At 46.3% G+C, this 22,660-nt stretch overlaps 1 protein-coding gene across 1 annotated transcript in view; it reads left to right on the top strand.

Moving 5' to 3' along the window:
• Positions 1–22,660, top strand: part of LOC119441662 (cullin-2) — a 62,912-nt gene that overhangs the window by 10,481 nt on the left and 29,771 nt on the right. Inside the window, exons 4-10 of the mRNA XM_049661511.1 lie at positions 1,130–1,221; positions 2,978–3,224; positions 4,426–4,638; positions 7,986–8,342; positions 11,232–11,288; positions 19,788–19,850; positions 21,612–21,740. Coding sequence (XP_049517468.1) covers positions 1,130–1,221; positions 2,978–3,224; positions 4,426–4,638; positions 7,986–8,342; positions 11,232–11,288; positions 19,788–19,850; positions 21,612–21,740 — 1,158 coding nt within the window. The remainder of the gene's footprint in view (positions 1–1,129; positions 1,222–2,977; positions 3,225–4,425; positions 4,639–7,985; positions 8,343–11,231; positions 11,289–19,787; positions 19,851–21,611; positions 21,741–22,660) is intronic.

Genomic DNA, 22,660 nt, shown 5'->3' on the forward strand with positions numbered 1-22,660 from the left:
TTTCTTTTCTCTTTTTTTTTTAAGTCTAACTTTCCAGGCAAATGTAATAAACAGTGCATTAATGAGAGGGGAGATTCCCAGATAGTTTTCTTTATACTCGAGCTGGAAAATTTTCTGATTGCCCCTCATACTTGCTGTTTTGAACAGTGCTAGCTTCTCACACGTGCTCTTGGGACAAAGGAACGACAACACAGTAGTGCAAACAATCAAAAGGGCATTTATTGCACCTTTCATACACTTGTGCATGCTAGCCGCAGAACATACATGACAGCATTAAATGGCTTCCTTTAGCACACACACATGGATAGCGTTGCATGTTGCTGCGTAATACTGTTCTCTGTAATGCTCTGGTGCCTGAGTTGTTTATGAACAACCATCATATTTGTAGTGCGCAGAAATAAAGAAAGAGTGCGGGAGGTGTGAGACAAATGCAAGCACTAGCTTATAACTTTTACTACAGAGTGCATAATATTTATATGTGGATAGTACAATGTCGAAAGCAAAATGAAACGCAAAACAAACAGAAGGTGACAACAGCGTCAAAAGCAATGTGGCAATGTTACAGGTCACATGTGGGGGTAGTATTCGTGAGCGGTCACTGGGCACGTTCAAGTATCGGCAGGAACACTGTCAGCCTATGCTTCAATGCGTCTGGTGTCAAGTCATTAAAAATTGATTATACTCCCGTAGGTGATCGCTTGAGAATACTGCCTCTGGAGTTTACGCATATCAAGGCCTGTATAACGTAAAACTATTCCAATCAGTTTTTATTCCAAATCGGCTGTTAGCCCTCCATGATAGGTCAAAGTGGTTAGAGTCCAGCCCATATAGGCGGGCGCCACACCTCAAATGGGCAGAGCCCGAACCATTCTGACCTATCACGGAGGGCTAATGGATAGATTGTTTTGCTAATGGCCAGTTTCGAATAAAAACAGATTGGAATAGTTTTACGTCATAAAGGCCCTGATGTCACCATCAGCACAAGTGAGGCCAAGAAAGCGCAACTCTTTGCTTGATAAAGCAATAGAGGGCACACTCTTGTAACTAGCCCTTTGAACACCAATAGCAGACAGATTAAGAGTGCATGAAATGGCGTTACTTTAAAGTGCATGCCAATGTGACTGTGCAGCTGGTGGTGTCCGGTGATGACCTGTTGGCGGCGTACTACAAGCACTGGCTCCAGTACAGCCAGGGCATCGACTATCTCAACAAGTTGTACATGTGAGTCCGTTTCTGGTCGCTGGTTTTCTCTCCGTTCTTACTTTATGTGCTGGGGGCTGTTGTCCGTCTGGTACCGGCATATTTTTGTATTCTACTCTCATAAACAAATAAAATGCTAACAGAGTAAATGAGACAAACATAAAGACATGCAAGAATGTTATGGATTTCTGTTTCCTTCTAAATAATGGTGTGCCAGTCTAATCCCATTACCATAAAATTTGCAGGATGTCCAAGAGAAATTTGATTTAGCAGAGCGCCACTGCAAACTCTGCATAAAGATAGGAAAGAGAGAACAACAGTAGATTGAGCGTGTAAGCACATGAACAAGCTTCATTTTCACGTATCGGTGCTTCCTGATCCTTTTCTCCTTCATTGTTCTTTTTTTCATGGCATCACCACAGTGGTATTATTGCACACCGTAAGCTACAGTATAGAAGCTTTGTTATTTCTGAGATTGGCGAGTTGGTTACGTCGAATGTGTCAAGGAAGAGAGGTGCAGATGGCGCAGATTGTGCATCGTGCATGGGTGTCTGGCACTTGCAAGGAAGTATGCTAATCGTATGCACAATCTATCGTTGTCGATGCTTTTACAGCATTAATTTATTTCTACTTATCGTAAGCGACTGTAAGGAAGTGCTTCCCTGAAATCAAAAATATAGCAAGCACTTTAGCACATCAAGATATTGTACACAAACTTTTATTGCAATGTGACAATCTGCTGTAAAACTCATGCAAACATGGTTGTTAGAGAAGGAACATTAAAGAGTATAGACTGTGGAACTCTTTAGAACAACTAGTGTTCACAATGCAAAACAAAACAAGCATGATTATGAGATGTTCACGCAAATGGTTTCGATATGCTAAATAGTGTTGCTAGGTAGACTTCATTAACGCCAAGTGGCATGTGGCAGCACAGATGCATCGAATGACATAGTTCGACTGGAAAGGTGCCTGAAGCATTATAAAGACAGCCATGCGTGCATCACAGAGTTTCAAACAACCGGTGAGAACACTCTTGAAATGTGAAAATACCTGAATATCTGGCATAAAAGACAGAATGTACAACATGCTTGTGAAAGTTTAAGAGGAATTGGGCCTTCACACCTGAGGGAATTTCCTGCCAAATGGGTAAATCTCCCGAAATTCCCACCTTCTTTCCCTCTGCAGTTTCTCAACTAAGTATGAGTTTATATGAAATAAAAGAGCGCAAAAAGGACATAGACAAGATGAGGAACATACTGTGCCTGTGCTGTTCCCTGCCTTTTCGGTGTCTTTCTTGTGCTCTTTTTAATTTATTCCGTATAATGAACGAACTTGACCAACGACATGCTTTGTTCTACATGTTTGTGAGTGTCTTGTTATAGGTCAGAATAGTATTTAATTGAGCTAGTTGGTTCATAGCTAAGACGAGTTTTAAACAGATGAACTGAAAACCAAAGGACTAAGGACATCCTTGTCTGTCGTCCTTAGTCCTTTGTTTTTCGATTCAGCTGTTCAAAAATCCTCTTTTTTATAGTTGTTTGAGGCAGAAGTCAGGGGAGAAGGAAAATGTTAATACAATAACAGGTGGCTGATAACATTCAGGATGAATAACATGACCCATGCTTCTGCTGCAGACGCAATTGCCCGGCTTTGGAAGACTTGTATCGGCAGAACACCTTGAGCCATGGGAGTTCAAAACGTGTCACTTTTTGTGGAGACCGCTCGGGCCTGGCAAACGGCAGCTGTTCAATGCTTGCCTCTCCCCCACTTGTAGGTACCTGAACACACAGCACATCAAGAAGCACAAGTTGAGTGAGGCAGACCTGAGTTATGGTTCAGTGGAGCCCACGGAACAGCTCCTCGAGGTGGGCGAGCTGGGCCTCGACCTGTGGCGGCGGAACATGGTGCAGCCCCTGCGAGCGTCCCTGCTCACACTTCTGCTCCAGGCACTCGCACAGGATCGCGAGGGTCGCTGCACGCAGCAGCGCGTCGTCCAGGGGGTCATCCTCTCATTCGTGCAGGTCGGCATACCTCTTGTGCCTCCGGTTTATTGCTCGCACGCTCTCTGGCCAAAATTTCTACCTGAAGGCTTTTATTTAGGGAAAGCTGACCATTCACTGTGGGAGTTCTATGTGACAGTAATGTCATATGAGTTGGGAGGACGATTTCTTTGTCCAAGTTTCGTGTGTTGCGTAAATAGGAGCACCAGGTATAAATGGCTCTTCTAGCTAAAGCACTGGCTCATTCGCACTGATTTCACTGTGATGGAATGGTCGCACCATCTGTCACCGCTATGGTGAAAGATGCAGAAAAATCCGTAATGTAATATGAAATCCATAAATCTCTTACCGTAATGCCCCTGACTGCATTTTTCTCTTGGCACCCATTCGATTTCATTAATACTTTACACGCAATACTTAACACACAATACATGACTTGATAAGCTCCACTTATTTACTTTACATTTCAACTGCAAAGTTCTTCCATCAAAGAAGTCTACAAAATTTCGCAGTTTGTATTTTTCATTCCAGCAAATTCTTGCACGTTATTGGTACATCAGTATTTGAAAAAATATATTGCAGGTGTGGTTTACCTCTGACATTCACCCAAAATATTAATGAGAGACATCTGCCCTGGAAAAGAGACTTTCCCTCAACACACCTTTAAGGCTGTATTGTATAATTATTTGAACAGATGATAACGAAAGGAATCGAAAGCATCAAAGAACATGTTCAAGTGCAGTAACTCAAACGCACAACGCGAACTGGGTTGACGAGCAGTGCTGGTCTCGGGCAAGTAAAGTCGAAGCTGTTTCCGGAGCAAGTGCAGCTCACCTTACCTTTGGTGATACTGGCACAAACAGCTAAATTGAGCATAACTTGCTCTTGTAAATGGTTAATCTTCACTATAACACCAACTGTCTGATTTTGCTTTCAATTTATACTTACACCAATCCTGTCTCTTAACGTTACACCTACCACGTTCCATTCCATCATTGGTCGCACAGTTTCCGACTTCTCGAGTTTCTTCAATATTTTCTTGGTTCCAGATCTGTATGTCCATGGTAGCTCCGTGACAGAAGGGGCTCATTATTGTGAACTTTTTTTTTTTTTTCAAGGGTACCATTTGGATATCTAGGATATCATTTCAAGGATATCTCCGATAGTGTGTTGCCTTGAGTGGTGGGGGTTGTTTTCTTGATTAGCTGTGCCTCTGTTGCAGGTGGAGGAGTACAAGCGCAAGCAGCCTCTGGCTTTGTATCAGGAGCTGTTCGAGACGCCCTTCTTGGCCGAGACTGGCAAGCACCTGCAGCGCGAGGCTCACCGGCTGCTTGAAGAGTGCGACTGCTCGGCGTACATGGAGCGTGTGCTCCACGTGCTCGCGCAGGAGAACCTGCGTGCCCACCGGTTTCTGCACCCCAGCTCCTACCCAAAGGTCTGTTGCATGCTCCAGAGGGCGCTGCTTTGCCTTTATTCTTATCATAGCCGAACTTAAAGGGACACTAAAGAGAAACCGGAAGTTGAGCTTAAATGGTAGATTATCCTTTCACGATCACTGCCATACCATTCTTACTGCAAACAGATGTTTAATAAGCGAGAAATTAGCGAAAAACTGAAGAATAGGTGCTGACGCCCCTTCGAAATTCCCGCACTACGTGATGTGACGTCGGAGATTACAAACGCAGGCCGGTCTCGATTGGTCGAGAGCGATTTATCGCTGTTAATAAAATGCAAAATGGAATACACCTTAAACGTACATAAACAGCATTTTCCAACTTTTTAAACCGTTTCAAGCGAGGAAGTACAAGTTTAGCACAAAATTAAATAAATAAGAAAAAATGGCATGGCGAAACATGCGGCCGTGATAGTTTCGTAGTTTCGTTTTTGGTCAATGCATCGTCGCGCGCGCCTGTTCCGCTCTACGGTGTTTGGTTGCGTGTTGCGTGGCTCGAAAAACGTTGACTTCGCGGGAAACAGCCAGAAAATGCCTCGTGTGTGTAGTGTTGAGGGCTGTATAAATGGCCCAAGGCGCTTGATCAGGGGCAGCGGCAGTGTTGACTCGATTGTGTCCTTTCATGTGGCGTCGGTCGGAGAGCCCCGGCTCCCCGGCGTTCACAATGGCTCAGTGCTCTGCCGATGATAAAACGGCAAAAGAGCCAGAGAAACCGATGGTGTGCTCTCTGCATTTCTCGCCCTCGGATTATGTGTATAATCTTGCCCTCGGAAAGTATCTTGGCGTGCCCCAGAGGCCAGTCCTTTCTCGAGCAGCTGTTCCCTCAATGCGGCCTTCATCAAACCTCCTACCGGTGGGGCTGCAGCAGCAAACTGGCGGCTCGGTGAGTGCTGAATGTCATTAAATAAAGCCACGAAATAACCATACCGAGTACGTGCACAACTTTCTACGCTTGTTCTGTCGGGAACACCGTCGCCTGGCGGACCGGACGCTTCGCCTCCCATCGACGAAAACGAAGCTCTGCATTCCGCCGGCGCGGCCGGCGGCTCACCGCCATCGCACGCGGAAACACCTACCGCTCGAGCACAGAGGATCATTTCGCGCTCCATTTCACTGAATATCGCTGAAATGCAGTCCTGCTTTCCTGGCGAGCTCTTCGTTGCAAAGTTCAGCGGCAGCTACGGTATCCATTGCGGCGAACGCAAACGCAGCGACCATGCATGCAGCCATGATGCATCCAGCCCAGCGCCTCGGCCGTTTACACAAGCGGTGACGTATCATGGCGCATTCTGATTCGCTGAAAGCAATGCAATCTGTGACGACACTGCTTCAGCGCCAAATCTAGGGTGAGAGAAATTGAGGAAGAGATATTTGGTCTTTGTTTACGAATTTCTCCGCTAATAACTCATATTTTTGCACCCAACAAAAACGGCATGCATTCCTGAAGGTCCCTCTTTTATTCCAGCTGAACTTCCTGTTTCTCTTTAGTGTCCCTTTAATGCAAGTTGGTTCACATTCATTATAGAAAACCAGCGCTACAAACTTCACATACAGTCGCACTTCACTATAAGTCGCATCGGAGATGAAAATACCTTTGTTATGGGGTGGGGGTTCCATATTCTTTATATGCATGCATGCCTACAACATCGGAAAAAATTCACGATTGGATTTATGAGCAAGAAATGCGAGCGGGATGACTCCGGTTGGCCAGCAAAAGGTTTCCTCTCCTGTCAATTTCAGCCATGCCAATGAAATGTTAAATTACAAAAGCCATGCTTTGCGCTCTCGTTAATATGGAACTGTGTGATCACACGGATCACATGGTATTGACAAGTTGGTTTTCTGATTACAGGCCAGCCAAGCCAATTTACTGGCCAGAACGGGCATGCACATCCAAAATGTGCCATTTCAAGTTGCTCTCTCTGAGTAGTTGACATTTGCTACTAGAACACCCTCTTTCTTTTTTTTTTTGGGGGGGGGGGTTAAAAATGCTTAATTCGTTTTTTTTTTAATTTATTTTAGTAATACCCTCCAGGTCAAGGGCATTACGGAGAGTATTCCATCTCTGTGGTGGAGCCAAAGGGACAGAGGCGGATAGCATTATGGTTATTGATGGTGCCAAAGAGCGCGACTTTCCACTTTGTTTATTTCATGCTGCCCATTTCCGAGTTTTTGTGCAAGTAGATGGGTCTGCGTTCTTTCTCTTGTCCTTTGATCTATTGTTAGAGTTAACCACAAATTTACCGAACATTCAATTTTTCGGACATGCCCGATAATTCGGACGCCTTCGCGGCACTGCCATGTACCCCATAGAGTCGATGTGTAAGAACTTCTGCAATTTCGAAAGCAAAAATCCTTCGCCGTCCAATTTTCCTGACTTTTTGCCATGACCACAGGTCCAAAACGGTAATAATCGAAGCCACCGCCGGTGCAATTTTAATTATCTCGCCTCCTCGAACTGGCGCTCTCAGGCGCAGGTCCGCTGGCAGCCGTAGCCCCCACTACAGCAACGCTAGGCCTAGCTACTTCCACGCTCGCTACCAAGCTTCTTTCCGTTCGGTGCCGTGTTTTTCATTGAAACAATGTGCCGCTGATAGCAAAAATTCTCGCCAGTGTCTTGGAAGCTCCGAAAGCACGGCGCGTTGCATAATGCCATATACCGTAAGTCAGCTTCACTTCAATACAGCAATGATACGCAGTGAACCATACGCAAAGTATTGCGGTGAAGCATACTAAAAGTGGGAAGAAAAAGAATGCCCGACACTTGTTATCGGAAGGGCAGTTGTGGCCACGACCAGCATGGCACATGTGTCCATCTATCTGGACTATGACAGAGGAAGGAATTTAAAACTGTTTACAAATGCTGGACTGGGAGATAATGGTGACGAACCACTTCTAGTAGCATGAAATGTCCACTGAACCAACATGCATAAAAATGGCAGGGGTTGTGCAGCAGTCAGAAAAAAACAATTGGCAGTCAAAGGGTGAAACTTCCGTTTCAATGCTGTCGGGCTCTATTTCAGCCATGAAATAAGATGTGCAGTATGTGGTGGTTACACGATGAATTAGCCATTGTGATTAATCATATTGTGATGGTAATGAGTTTCTGTTGCAACTATGAAAACACCTTGTTTTTCTTGCAGGTTCCATGCTCGGAAAAGTTTTCCAGTCAGGGCCACTTTGTCAGACAAAGTTATGTCTAACGTAGGGCTAATTTTGTAGGTGTACTGCATACTGCAGTGATTGCATTTTATTCTTTTATCAGCGGTGTGTTTCCCTTCTGGGCGGCGATTATGTAATGGTGTGGCTACCATTTCATTCATTAACAGGTGACACGTGAATGCGAGCAGCAGATGGTGGGTGCCCACCTGGGCTTCCTGCAGCAGGAGTGCGGCCCCATGATGGAAGCCGAGCGGCGCACTGACTTGTCTCGCATGTACACCCTGCTGCGGCCGCTGGGGGCCCGTGCCCTCGAGGTGCTCGTGTCGCAGCTGCAACGGCACGTCGAGCGTGTGGGCCTCGGCCGTCTGCAACAGGGAGACAACGGAGGAAGCGGCGCAGCATCCGCAGCTACCTCGTCGTCCACCACCTCGGCCGACAGCGGGGGCCAGAGCCCTGCCCAGGTCAACGCCATCTCGCCACAGCATTTTGTCGAGGCAGTGCTCCAGGTGCACGCCACTTACCAGGTACGCTTACCTCACCTTCAAACGCCCAGCCAACAGCACCGTACTCTGTAACAGCCTATAAAAATTCTGTACCGGCTCCGCCCACCAAACCACACTGCACGCTTGCCTTCCATGCTTCCGTGGTGCACAACATACCCTCCGAGAGATGCCAACGTTGAAAGAGTACCCTTTTACTGTGATGTCAAGGAAATGGGCTAAAGTATCGCTTGGCCTCAATTCTAGGCTGACAGCCAAAATTTTGAAGGTCAAAAAATATAAATAATTTCCTTGAATGTAAGCTGAGCAAGAAATAACATTCGACTGTGAAAATAATATGCATTTTACTATGTTTTTTTTTACGCTCGTCACAAGCATGTGCAACGTTTGCATCATTGTTTTCATTGACATTGCTGTCCACTTTGTCACTGACTGCTTCCTTCAATGCACTGTCCACACTTCCGTGGAGTGCATTCGAGATCATGTACCATAGTTTTCTGCGTATAACCGACCACCTCCTGTAACCCGCACCCCCAATTACAACAGCCCGGAAAGAAAAATAAAATTCACGCATATAACTCACAGGAATAACTGCATGCAATGCTCAAATCTTTGTAAAAATAGTTTCCATTCGTGAATGCATGGCTCATCCACGTATTTTCAACAAGCAACTCTCTTCCCCCCCCCCCCCCCCTCTTCGGCAATGCTGATAAAGCTGGATTCACACTATGGACGTGATCGTGGACGAATCACTCACGGAACATGTGACGTGAAAAGTGACCGAGCCTGAAATTCTACCAGTGATATGGCTTTTGCTGTATTGCGAAGCGCTTTGTGCGGACCGAAGGAGCACCACGAGAACGGAGTTTTCCGGCGCCGCATGCACTATTTGCCAACTACTAAATGCAAAATGGCGATCTGTAAAGCGGAGTTGAATGAGCCACTGTGAAGGAGGGGAGAAGGGAGCTGCAACATGTAGGAGTGGAGAGAGGGGGGGGGGGTTCCCTTGGAGATAACGAAAATTTGAATGGCGGAGAACCTTGCCTTGAAATGTGGCTTCACGGCAGCCTGGTGAGCGCTGTTGTGAACCCACACCTCAAGGTTAAATTCGCATATAACCTGCACTCCTGCTTTACTGTTAAATGTTTTGAATTTTTGGCGCAAGTTATACATGCAAAAATATGGTAGCATCGCTGTATTGGTCTACATTAAGTAGGCCACAACACAAAGTATTGCTAATTTATTTGTACCATAGCTGATGCATCTATAAGAGTTTTTGTTTTAGTGGGATGGTGGTATATTTGCCACAGCATCCATAAGCTGTCAGCAACATGTTGTATTGTCCAACTTCTTCATTGTCCTTTGTCAAGGTGTTTGTGATGATTGAACATAATTCTTTCTTTGACTTCATACGGTTTTGTCTAGTCTGCATGTAGCAGCTCTGAACCGAATACTCTGTGGATGAACAGCTAAAGCTAAGCAAATCACTGCTGCAGAACTGTGGCAGTGCTTCGTAAGCCAGCAGAGCAGCTGCTTTGCACAAGTGATCTTAGACTTGCGGCCTGCAGTCAAAGGTCCAGGTGTGCAGCCCATGTTGTTTTTACTCTTTCCTCCCTCAGTGTTGTGTGCAAATCAAATGAAGAAAAAAAAGGATTATGAAGGAACAGCATACTGACAACTGCTACCAGGAGAAGCACAATGCATACCTACTTTGAAAAAAGAGGCAGGAAGTATGAGGCGGGGAGAGTTGAATTAAAAAAAAAAAAAAGCAAGGAGGGAGGGAGGGAAGAAAAGCTGCTTTTGCTACGGAACTGCTTCCAACAATGGAAAGAAAGCAAGCAGGCAGGCTCGAAGAAGTATTTTACGGTTGAACTTTGTGATGAAATGATCACTGGAGGAGCACTAGTCGTTTTGTCAGAGGAAGCCAAGTTGCGTGCATGTTTACGTTCAGCTGTAATGTTTCCATTGTTATAAAAGCCAGCACAAGAAACAGTGCATTCAGTCGATGACGTCAAGTGGCAAAGCTTTAAAAACTACTAACGCACAGTGAATGTAGAAATTTCATTCCATTTGCACGTCGGAGTGACCATTGCATCAGTGTCATCTTGCGAGCATTTTTCAGTCCATTTGGAGACAGCATCTCTTGAAGAAAAGACAGGTGGAGCAAGGCCTGGGCAAGGGTGAATTGTAACTGAATTGAAATGGTCATGCTCACTGTGCTTCCAGCTGTTGTGGATTCAAGGAATTGTTTCACAGGAGGTTGTCAGGCGAATTCATTACTTCTTGTGCTGTATTTTATAATGTTGTCATGGCACGTCTTGAAAAAACGGAGAAACATGAGAAAAGAAGACGAAGACTTGTTTTTGGTCTGGGAGCCTCTCCCCACCTGTTCTTCTGCCCTGTGCCTTCTAATTAAACGCCTTTCCTTGTAAAAAAAATATTGCATAATGTGGTTTAGGGATTGCACAAGCACATGTGTACAAATGTTCCCGCCATCCGATGGCACCCATTCTATGGTTGCCATGCTGCTGTGCTGTGTTGCAGTGGCTTTAGGGGTCATATTAAGCTCTTCCATAAAATTTCCATGTACAGTCGAACCCGGGTACATCGAATCTGAAGGGGATCACAAAAAAGTTCGATATATGGATATTTCGATATATAAAATAAAAATTTTTTAGAAAAATTTTGAACGGGGTTTTACTGATGTTCGTTATACAGAATAATTTGTTATATGTGGGTTCGATATGTCCGTGTTGGACTGTATAAAAAAAAAGACAACAAGGGGCTCTGCTAAACTTTGACAGAATGCACAATATTTGCACTGTTCATCTCACTGCAAATTATATTTGAGATCTGGTGATCATTGCAGCTAAAGTGCCACTCGGGTTCTTTTATGTTTTTCTGCTTTCGTAGGACATGGTGAAGGAGGTCTTTCAAGGGGACCAGCAGTTTGTGGGAGCACTTGACAAGGTGAGCGCTATTGTATGCAAACCAACCATCATATTCACGGTGCATCATATTCCTCCTTTCATGCACTGCACAACACTAGCACATAGATTCTGCATGTGCCCACTGTACATGTGGGAGGGACAGACATTGACTTTTAAATGCGTAAGCATTTCTGTGCTTACCCAACGAGAAAACTGTTCATCCATCCTTCCCATAGGATGATCGCTTTCAACATAGAGCCTGCAGCAGCGAGCGATTTTACCTTTGTGCTTCCTGTCGCTTCAACACGAACGAAGTGGCAAGAACACAGCGCACATAGCGTGCACGCACTGCACCCTGCCCCTTTCGCAAATCGCTTTCAAGATATGGGCCTGCGCGTCTATCTTCAACACAAAGCAGCGAAAACACAGCGCACGGAGCCATCAGCAGTCGGCACTCTCTGTCCACTTCGCAGATCACTTTCAAGATACGAACGTTTGATCGGTCCATGCCGCCGCCGCAGTCCTTTCATCACGGTTCATAATGGCTCAAGATGGATAGACAAGGCGCTGAAAAGCGATAATGTCTTATGATGGATGGATGGAAAAACTTTATTTTGGTCCATTGGGTCGCGCTAGTTTCCTAGCCCAAAGCGGGCCGCTCCCACGTTGGGACCGAAAGGCCTAGCCTATCGGCCGCTTCGCGGGCCCGTTGGACTGCCCGTTGGACTGCCCATAGCTGTTCATCTAATGTGAGACTGCGTAGAGCTGCGTCCCACCGCTCTTCAGTGTTGTCCTTGTCGCTTCGTAACGCGGAGCAACGCCAGAGCATATGACTTAGATCTATGGTGCCGTTACATTTATCGCATGTTGTATGAGTAGAGATCTCCGGATAGATCTTGCTGATTAATAAAGGGTTCGGGTAAGTTCTTGTTTGTAAGAGCCTTAGCGTAATGGCCTGAGCTCTATTTAGTTTACTGTGTGGAGGGGGGAAGACCCTGCGTTGTAGGTAGAAGTGCTTGGTTAGCTTGTTGTACGGGAGGAGGTGGTCCTTGCAATCTGGAACCTCAGCATCTTCTTGCCTTGTGGCTGCATTGTGGGCAGATTCGTTGAGGTTCACGGGAGCACCGTTGATTTCTCCCATATGAGCAGGAAACCAGATGATCGTGTGGGGTTTGACGACCTTTCCGTCGAGAATTGCCAGGGCCTGTCTAGAGATGACTCCTTTGACAAATGCTCGGACGGCTGCCCTAGAATCGCTGTGGATCCTGGATCTCTTTTGGTCTAAAAGTGCCAATGCGATGGCTACTTGTTCTGCAATGTCTGGTTGCGTGGTGTACGTGGAAGCCGAGTTGACGACTTCACTTTTGCCATTCAGAAGGACTGCTGTGAAGGCTCGTCTATTGGGCATGAAAGCCGCGTCGACGAACGAGCATTCTTCAGCCTGATTTTGAGCTTTTTCTAGCAGGGCTTTGGCTCTGGCTTGCCTTCTGCCCATGTTATGAATTGGGTGAACATTCCTTGGAACAGGCATGACTGTGATATTCTTCTGCAGATCTTTGGGAATTTCTCTATGATTATTATCTATTGCTGTAATTGGTATACCAATTCGTTTGAGGATCTGTCTTCCTGATCGTGTGGTAGAGAGTCTAAAGAACTGGGCTCTTTCTTGTGCCTCGGCTTTTTCCTCCAGTGTATTGTGCATTCCTAGTTGCATCAGTCTTTCAGTTTCCGTGTACATAGGTAGCCCAAGAGCTACCTCGATTACCTTCCTTAACAATGCATTGAGTTTGTCTCTTTCGGATCTCTGCCACTCGTGCATGGATGCTACGTAGGCGAAGTGACATAGCACAAAGGCGTGAAGCAGTCTAACGACGTTGTCTTCTCCAAGCCCATGTCGGCGGTTAGTTACTCTTTTGATAAGCCTGATTGCGTTGTCCACTTTCTTAGCGATATGTAGAATCGTTTGATTATTGGACCCGTTGGCTTCTATCACCAAATCCAGGACCCGGATGGAGTCCACGCTTGGGATGACGCTTCCGTTCCTGGTATAGAGCGTTGTATCGTTCTTCCCAGGAGGAATCCATCCCCTGGGTTTGCGGCCTCTTCTCTTAGGTCTGTATAGTAGTAGTTCCGATTTGTTGGGTGAGCATCGGAGTCCCGTTGAAGTACTCTTCAGTGACGTTTACGGCTTCTTGTAATCTTTGTTCTATTTCTCCGTCGCTGCCTCCAGTACACCATATCGTGACGTCATCCACGTAAATGGTGTATTCTATGCCTTCGATGGCTTCGAGTCTTCTAGCGAGACCTATCATGGGAGATATTAAAGAGAGTGGGCGAGATGACTGCTCCTTGGGGTGTGCCTCGGTTGCCTAGCTTCATTGTATCTGATGTTAGGTGCCCAGCGTTGAGCGTAGCCATTCTTCCACTGAGAAAGGCTTCGACGTATTGATGAAAGTGACTACCCAGACCGAGGTTTGAAATGGTTTCAAGTATAAATGGATGGAGGATATTATCAAAGGCTTTCTCCATGTCTAGTCCCAGTATCGCTCTCGTGTCCCTAGTCTTGTGGCTGATTATTTGGTTCTTGAGTAGGAGCATGGCATCTTGCGTAGATGACTTATGATGACGTGCATTGTCTTATGATGGTCGGAATGTCATCAGTGCACCTGGCACCGCCACCTGCAGTATTTTGCTTGCGTCATTAGTGCACCTTGCGCCATCATCCGCACCAGTTCGTGTCGCCGCACAGCTGTCGTTTGTACTGGTCGGATCAAGTGTCATAGAACTGATAATGACACCGGGCTGCCTGGAGATGAGCAAGTGGCACAATGCTTACATATACAGTGTAACCTCGATTATACGTCCCCCAGTTATGCGACGACCTGCATTTTACGACAAATTTGGTCGTAATTGTTTGGTCCCGGCGAAACCCCCATAGAAATAATGTATTAATAACCTCGAATATACGATGCAATTTTACGCCGACCTGTAATAATAACCTCGAATATACGATGCAATTTTACGCCGACCCACCTCGTACGGACGCCTCTCTGGTACCGTCCAAAAAAAAAGAAAAAAGTTCTAAGGAGATGCAGGCTGGCGCGTAAGCACACTGCAGGCTGCTGATAACGGGTGTGCAATATCGTATTTACCCGAATGTAACGAGACCGCGATTGTAACGCGAGGGGCGACTTTCCAGTCACGTGAATTAAAGAAAATAAAACCGATGAAAGCAAAAACAAATTGTACCTTTATTCAAGGAATCGCAAGTCAGAAATGTTCTCTTCACTAATCATGGTCGTCTGAGGAGGAGAGCTTTCCTTGGGCGGTCTTCTCATGCGATCACTTTCGCGAAATTTCGCTTTACTCGGCACTGAAAGCATCCCCGACAAGTGTTTCTGGTGCTGTCCTAAGCTCGCAATCGGAGCCAAGAGAGGTGTCGGCAGTATACTTCGAGGGTGCCGGGACGAGCCACGCCTCGCGAAAGCGAAACTATCTCCAAAATTTAGCGCCCGAGAATTGTCATCTTTCGTGCCGTCGAGCGTGTTTGAGATTTAAGTACTTCTTAAAAGAGCGCACATTCATTTCATTTGGGGTCAGTACCAGGCCACTTCATGTTGCAAAGAGCTTTCCCGACTGGTCTCGCATTTAAAGTGGGCCTGCCGCTGGTCCTGCCATCTGCAAATCATCGACTCCTTGACGTCGAGACACTGAGCCGCGGTGGACTTTCACAGCCCCTCGGCCATCAAAATTGCTCATCTCTCGAAGCGGCCGTCATACCGAATGCGCTGCATCGCCATGATGTCGCGAATAAATGAAGTTGAACCGCAAAAGGGTTTAGGGTATTGCAGCATTGTAACCAGTGACATGCACAGCGAAACAGCGTCGATTCCAACCAAAAATAAGTTCTGACTTTGGTCCACTTGTCTATGGATTGGATCAAGACGTAAAGTTACAGGTTGCCAACGTAACGCTAAAAATCGTGGGATTTAGAATATTTGTTTTAATATGGTAAATTTTACCGCTATTCGAATGTAACGCGACGGTCGAGTTCAAGCAACTAAAATTATGAAAAGAAAAAACTCGCGTTACAATGGAATAAATATGGAAAAATTTTTAATGATTTAATCTACCTTCCTTGGAAGCAGTGCAGGTTCGTGCCGTGGGTTTATTCAGGCAGTCTGTACCCGTTTTTTGGCCAAGACTGAGCGTCACTGTCGATATTCTTCGTTTTTCGATTAAACGACGCCTGGATTATACGGCGGTTTTGTGTAGTCCCCTCAAAGTCGTGCAATTGGGGTTCCACTGTAATTAGACAGCTCCCAGAGGAGTTTCTGCGTGAATTTTTTTTTTCTCCTCCCCGAGTATCACTGCCAAATGACTCTTGCAGTGCTCCCACTCCTGCGCCAAATGCGCCAGATTGCGCCATACGAGATTTCCTGCTCCATCCTGATAAAAATACACGATATTGCGCCGAAGTGCGCCAAAATTAGCGCCTGCACATTACGTGTGTGGCCGCAGTGGCCCGCAGATGTGCGTAGCACGCATGACTGAAGCGGCTTCATAAATCGAACGGCGACCGCGATAATTCGGGCTCGATGGGGACCTAAATGTCCAAATTGGGAGTTGGATATATCCGAATTTGCCAGAAAATAACTGAATATATTCTGCCAGTGGCTAAGAAACCCGTTATTCTCAGTTGACCACTTTTGGGGTATGTTCACTTTTGCAGGATTCCGCGTCACTAGCGTCAGCGTCGGCATACTTGGTAGTGTGCCAGGAACGCTATCATCCGTCGACGTGTCCAGTGCTAGTCGCGCGAAATGTAGCGAAAGTGAAAGCATCCTGGAAAGGGATTGTCCAAAAACAAAGCCGAAGTCTGTTAACGCGGTCCTGCTCGCACGTACGCTTGCCTACGATCTCGTCAGTCCGTATCTGTACCACTGTTATACTGTCGCCACAAAAAGACGAAAGTACAATTCATGCATGCACCGAATCTTCAACCTTTGGGAACAGGACCGCGATATTGTAGCGATGCCTTTTCTGCTTCCACTCCTTGCGCTTCGTCAGTGGTATAAGAGCGGCGCTCCGCCTGCACTATATGGTATCAGCCGACAGATAACGGTGAATGATAAGGGCGGCATATAGAATCGAGCGGAATGCATCACTATTTGCAATGCACACAGACTGTCACGCCGCGTAGTGGTCAGTGAGAGAAATATTTCAAAGAGTATCCGCACGGTGCTACCGTGTGACTCGGTATGCGCGGACGCGTTTCTGTTTTGTTAACAGCTTCTATTTACGCCATGGAAAAAATAATAAAAGCAACAGGATGTGTTGTGTGCCTCAGTGCACCAACCGAGCGGCGAAGAATGAGATAAGGTTGATTCTTTTCCGCTGGACATGTGTCTTAAAAAGGAGTGGGCGGTGAAGCTCCGGATCGGCAAGCCTGAGGCGCCGCCAGTGAAGGTTAATTTGCAGCGCACGTTTTGTCGCCGTAGTTTGCGCTGCAAACTTCTCCATGCCCCCCCCCCCCCCTCTTACACACACACACACAAATCTTCGCTTTTGACTCAGTGGCAGGCAAAACGGCAGCAAACAATAAATTTGGGCGGCACGCTGAAGCGCGTCCTCGATCTTGCCAGGCTCGTTGCATCCGACCGTAACTATGTTCGCAGCTGCGCGCCGATCGCTAGGTCTCTGGCATATTTGCTTGCACTGACCCTTTTTGATTAAAACCGAATTTGAAAAAAGATCGGCGTACTTTTTCTGACTTAAACCGATAACAGCGCACTCTAGCCGAAGCGTTCGTTTTAGATTTGCGTCGCATACATCTGTAAGGTCAAGGGCGTCATTCGCCGTAAAATAACAAGCACGCACGTATGCTTCTGGCTATGCATGCTAGTCGTCTATATTTACGCGGGGCCGTGAATTATTACATTCAAGGCTCATTTATATTTACGGGGCGCGCACTGCGGCTGCAACACACAACAAATAGCTTGGACGTTGTTACGTTCGGCGACCAGCGGGAGGCGGAAAAGCCGTTCCGCCGGCAAAATATCAGCGGCGCCACCATGTCTCTACACCTTACAAAGAGTACGTGTCTCAACACTATAGGAAGAGGAGGCTCTTGGAAAAGTAGACGCGTTCTCACGGCCGCTCGACAGACCAGCTAGCCCATTCCAGGAACAGAGGCGTCAGTTCAAGTCAGGTGCGAAGCCACCTGTCCACGAGTGACCCCTCCTTTATGTGGGGAAGTGAGCAGTGTGTGCCCGAGGGCACTTCTCCGAATGTGGTTGGGCAAAGAAGGCGCCGGGGGATTATGCGCACCCTTGCCCTCTACGGAGACCATCGGTGACTTTCGACGCTCCGATTGGAGGATGGTGGGACCGCAGCTTGGACAGAGGGGTTTTAAGGGAGACTTTGGGGGCCATCGAGTGTGCTCTCCCATCTGCCGAGTGCTCTCCCATCTGCCGAGTGCTCTCCCATCTGCCCTGAGATGTAGCCAGTGCTTCGATGTGGGATGCTCCGACCCAGTCAAGCTAGACTGATGAGACGTACCGTCTCGTTCTCATATTCGTGATGTAAATAGTGTAAATAAACCCAATACTCTCCGTTCTCAATGAGAACATGTTCCTGCCTTCAAGTCCGTCCTCAACCCCAACAACTGGTAGCAGCGGCTGCGTAGGCAAGACCCGCAGTTTGACGTCGAACTCGGATAGACCACGACACCCCAAGCCCAACAACGTGCATGGGACGTCCCTCGAACGTGGGACGTCTACGCACACAGTCCTTGAATTGTAACAGCGTGAGCACTGTATGTCTTGACGCCGCAACAAATTAGATGGCCAGCGTTGAAAATCTCTTCGCCTTCGATTACACACCGGATCCTTTTTTTGTACGATTCAAGGTGTCCCATAATCTCTCCTAGAGATAGCTGTTTTGTAAAAGGCAGCGGCTTCCCCAGCCGATGAGAATAAACTGTAAAAAATAATACACTCGGTGTGTTACGAGAAGGATTAGAAAAAGCCCGGCGTGCTACGACGCGGACGTGCAGTCAAGAATTCTGATACTCTCTCTGTCCGCCATCATGGATCACCTAAGGCGCCACTTATAGTCCTTGTGCATTGCGAATACAAAATCGCCGCGCACGAGTCGGCTGCGCTATCATAGCCGAATGACGGCGGTCTTCTTTTTTTTTTGCAACAGTCACTGTCCTCATCGGCGGAGACATTGAGGGTGTAGTCGGCGCCGCTTGAACAACTTAAGTCACGGCGACTGTGTCGCTAGTTAACACGTCAATGAATAAACGCTGGACGCGCGGAGCCAACCCGAATGCACTCCCGAATGGCTTGCCGGAGTTCGCTTGCCCGACAGTTTGGACACGGTCGCTGCTGTATTAACTAGGCTTCGCAAGTTTCGGTTTCCAGGAGGTGTCAGCAACATGGCCGACCACCATGCTGTGGCGATGCCAGTGACGTATCAACGCCAAAATATTGCTATTTCCGCTCAAATCGGCGGTCAAATTAAAACGCAGTCGTGCAGGTGGAGTCCGAATTATATAGAATGGCGTACCGTAAGGTGTCCGAAATTTCGGTCGTACTTATACTTCAAACTTATGGGCCAGTGATGGTGCCTCAAGGTAGTCCGAATAATCGAGCTTGCTTGAATTGCTGGTGTCAAAATAATTGGTTGATGCCAGTTGTGAATTGGCCAGTTGCTGAACAGAAGTTTCAGCATTACGAGAAAAAACAGACCGTTGAAAAGCACCTGGTTTCGTCTGAAGAAATGACTGAGCATTACGAGGGGCTCATTGAGGCTTGCCTGGCTCAGAAAAGCATTGATGACATTAAGTCTGGCCAGGTGTTTCTGACTGATGCTAGAGCCTTGCTGAAAACATAAGAAAGTGTCAGCTGTCAATGAAAAAAATCATACGATGTAAAAGGCAACATCTGAGCAGCTTCACTCAACTTGAAACAAACTAATTACACCACACTGTGTGAACAGGTTTGTTGCCTTCATTTAAATTAAAGGGAAACTCATGTATTTAGAGGCAGAGCAACATTCTTTTACAGCAAGCAAATACTTTCTGGAATAATGCTTATCAATTTTAAGTGTTTGAAATAGCTTAGGACGTGTCCAGCAGCTAGCATTTATTAGCTCCAAAGTGCTCCAAATCTGAATCCGGATGCTCCAAAGTGCTCCAAAATTAAGGTTTTGCTGCTCCAAAAATTGCTCCAAATCTCAGTTCATCAGTGGCACCACTGCTCTTGGAGAAGTTTAGTTTGGTGGCCTCACCGAAAATGTGCTGTAATGACAGTAGGGTCACAATTTTTCCACAATACGGGGCTGGACCTTGGGCTTTAAAAATGTACTGCTCTCTTAACCACCAGCATACTCATGTGCCGCTGTTCTTGTCACGATCATTTTCCATCACTGTTTCATTGCCTTTCCCAAGTGCAGAGCAGCAAGTTAGAGTGCACAAGCTCAGGCGAACCTTTCCACCTTGCTCTTAACAAATTCTTTTTTTCACTTGCAGGCGTGTGCCACCATTATCAACAACCGCGGCACAACAAGGCAGCCCTGTCGGTCTCCAGAGCTGGTCAGTGACAAGTCCATTTCCTTTTCTTTGCCTTGAAAGATGCCAAATACTTTTTGGACCAAATTTAAGCCAATGGAAAAGTAGTGGCATGCTCGATTGGCACACACTGGAGCCTGTTGTTGCCGCATGGCCAGAAACATAGTGGTATTGCTCGTTATGGCAGTGAGGACTAAGTGTTGCAGTATGCCCTGGAGGTGAGTGCCAAATGACATCAAGATTATACTAGGAGAATGCCATCAAAATTTGAAAAAGGAAAAAATCAAGAGGGCAGACATAGATAAAGCGGTATGAAGGTGGCTGGACTAACAACTCAGCTTTATTCTTGAAGACAACGTCCCCCAAGTCCACATTGAACATACGCAAGGCACAACATATTTAATTCACGGTAATCACCTTATCTATACACAGCAACACTGTTCAAGATATTAAAGCTCCTGCTTGGTTAGGAACAGTGATGGCACACTTACACACTTTTTTGGGACCAAGTTTAGAGATGTGATAGGCTTCAGTCAACTCTTTTTTCCTGCTCCACATCATGTACCACAATACACACCCACCACCATGCTAAGACGTGTTTTTTTTTCCTCACCTACACACATTACAAATGGCAGTCAGTTTCTGATAGACTTTCGTTGATTCGTGGGTGTGCTACGTAGCACGTCCGGGAATGTAGGCACATGCACACCAGTGTCGGCATGAGGCAGCGCCTCCTCTCACATGAGACACGTGAGAAGTCGTGTGTGCTCAGGAAAAAATAGAGGACGTTAGCCTGGAAACCAGTCACAGCTTTCTGCATGCGAAAGGGCACTCCATGCCTCATGATGGAAGGGACGATGCCACAAGGGAGCTGCCGGAGGCTGACGCGTTCACCATTTGGTTTGCGCAGGTCATCATAAAGAGGGAATGTGCGTAATGTCACGTCGTATAAACAAGGTTTTTAATGCATTGTCTTTATGAGGAGTTCGCCAGGACTACACTAATCTGTCATAAAACCCGGGACACCACAATATCGCTGGACACAAAACTTGGGTGCCACTGTATTGGGTTAGCAGCTGTCTGCAAAAGAGCGGCATGAAGGTTATCCAAACATTTTTTGGCAGTCAATCAATTGAAAATTTCATTAGCACCAAATCGGACACGTTAATGCAAGATTAGTTGGACTGATAGCTTGGAGGCTGTAGCTGATTCAATACAGTACTGTTTATACATGCCAAACATGGAGAAAGCAGGAGTGATGTATCAAGATAACTACACAATAACTATATGGTAGAACAACGGTAAAGCAAATACAGGCAGGATAATAAGTACATAGTGATTATGTGGCAAAACAATGTCAAAGTAAATACAGGTAGTATAATCAGTAGCGCAGTGCACACGACGCTTGCTCAGTTAAATATCTTTTACATGCTAGGTTGAAGTTTCTAACAGCTTTTATATAATTGGTACTCTTTAAAGCACCCAGCATGGGCTGTCAAGCTTCTTCAAATTTGACACAGGTTAAAATTAGGCATTGATGTCGATTAGGTTTGTGATTTGAGCTTGTCTGCATGTCGTGAAGGTGATCAGTGTGGCGCAACTAGAACATGTACTAAGAGAAAAAGCAGGGCACATGCACAGTGCTAACTTCTAGCAGCGTTTTATGTGAGGCAAGCAATGGCACTTGTACATCCTGCTCACTGTGTCGCAGAACCATGTCCAGCCGCATGGTGAAGAGATGAACAATTGATGCCTTCCCCTTTCTTGCTCTTTCGTTAATGGCAGCTGGCTAAGTACTGCGATGCGCTGCTGAAGAAGAGTGCGAAGGGCATCTCAGAGTCAGAAGTGGAGGACAAGCTTACCCAGTCCATCACCGTGTTCAAGTACATTGACGACAAGGACGTCTTCCAGAAGGTCAGTAGCAAATTTTAAAGCTAATGGCTTTTTTTGGCTCCTTCGCCTGCTTTCGTATTATTGGTAGGTGGTGGTTGGACTTTCACTGCCAATACAAATGCGATGATGCAAAGGGAATGTGTTTTCATGCAAGCGAGCTACGGGGCATGTTTGTTGCCATTCAGCAACTGTTCTAGCTCTTTGAGAGGCATATGCTGTCTAGGGACAGCTCTGGGGCGTGTGAAAGTTTACGTGCCTAGGGATATATATATGTGTGTGTGTAGTTTGATATATGCGTTATGTCATTATACTTTTGCATGGGATTTCTAAAGGGGATTCTACAACTGTTTGAGATAGGCAATAAGGCAATAATTCAATATATCCGAGGTTGATATATCCTGTAACGACTGTATTATAGTGTTTGAAAAATGCCTACATTGCATATCAAAATCACTTGAAGGTCTTAGTGACAACTTTAGCAATTTTGGTGCAAAATTTAGCAATAATTTAGCTTTCACTTGGCTGGCTTATATTGTCGTGAAACGACGATGCAGTAAAAGGGAACGGCTGGCACACTGTGATGCGAACGAAATCCCTGGTGCTTCAGTAGCACGTGGCACACAACACAGTGCGCCGGCTATGCAGCTGGGGCTGTATTCTCGGGCAACCTCCATGGCTTTCAGAGAGAGTATCACTTTCGCGAGATTTCACGAACCCATTGAAGTATACTTGGTACAGTGCCAGAAACACTGCCAGACATATATGCAGACGCATTTGGCACACGAAAGCAAAATTATCTGAGCCACCGCTCTCTCATGGCCCCACAGGCCCCGCTTCTTCTTCTTTCTGGGGTTTTACATGTCAAAACCAGTTCTCATTATGAGGCACGCTGTAGTGGAGGGCTCTGGATTAATTTTGACCACCTGGGGTTCTTTTAACGT

Source organism: Dermacentor silvarum, chromosome 2 (assembly GCF_013339745.2).
Source record: "Dermacentor silvarum isolate Dsil-2018 chromosome 2, BIME_Dsil_1.4, whole genome shotgun sequence".
In the NCBI taxonomy this organism is placed as follows: Eukaryota; Metazoa; Arthropoda; class Arachnida; order Ixodida; family Ixodidae; genus Dermacentor; species Dermacentor silvarum.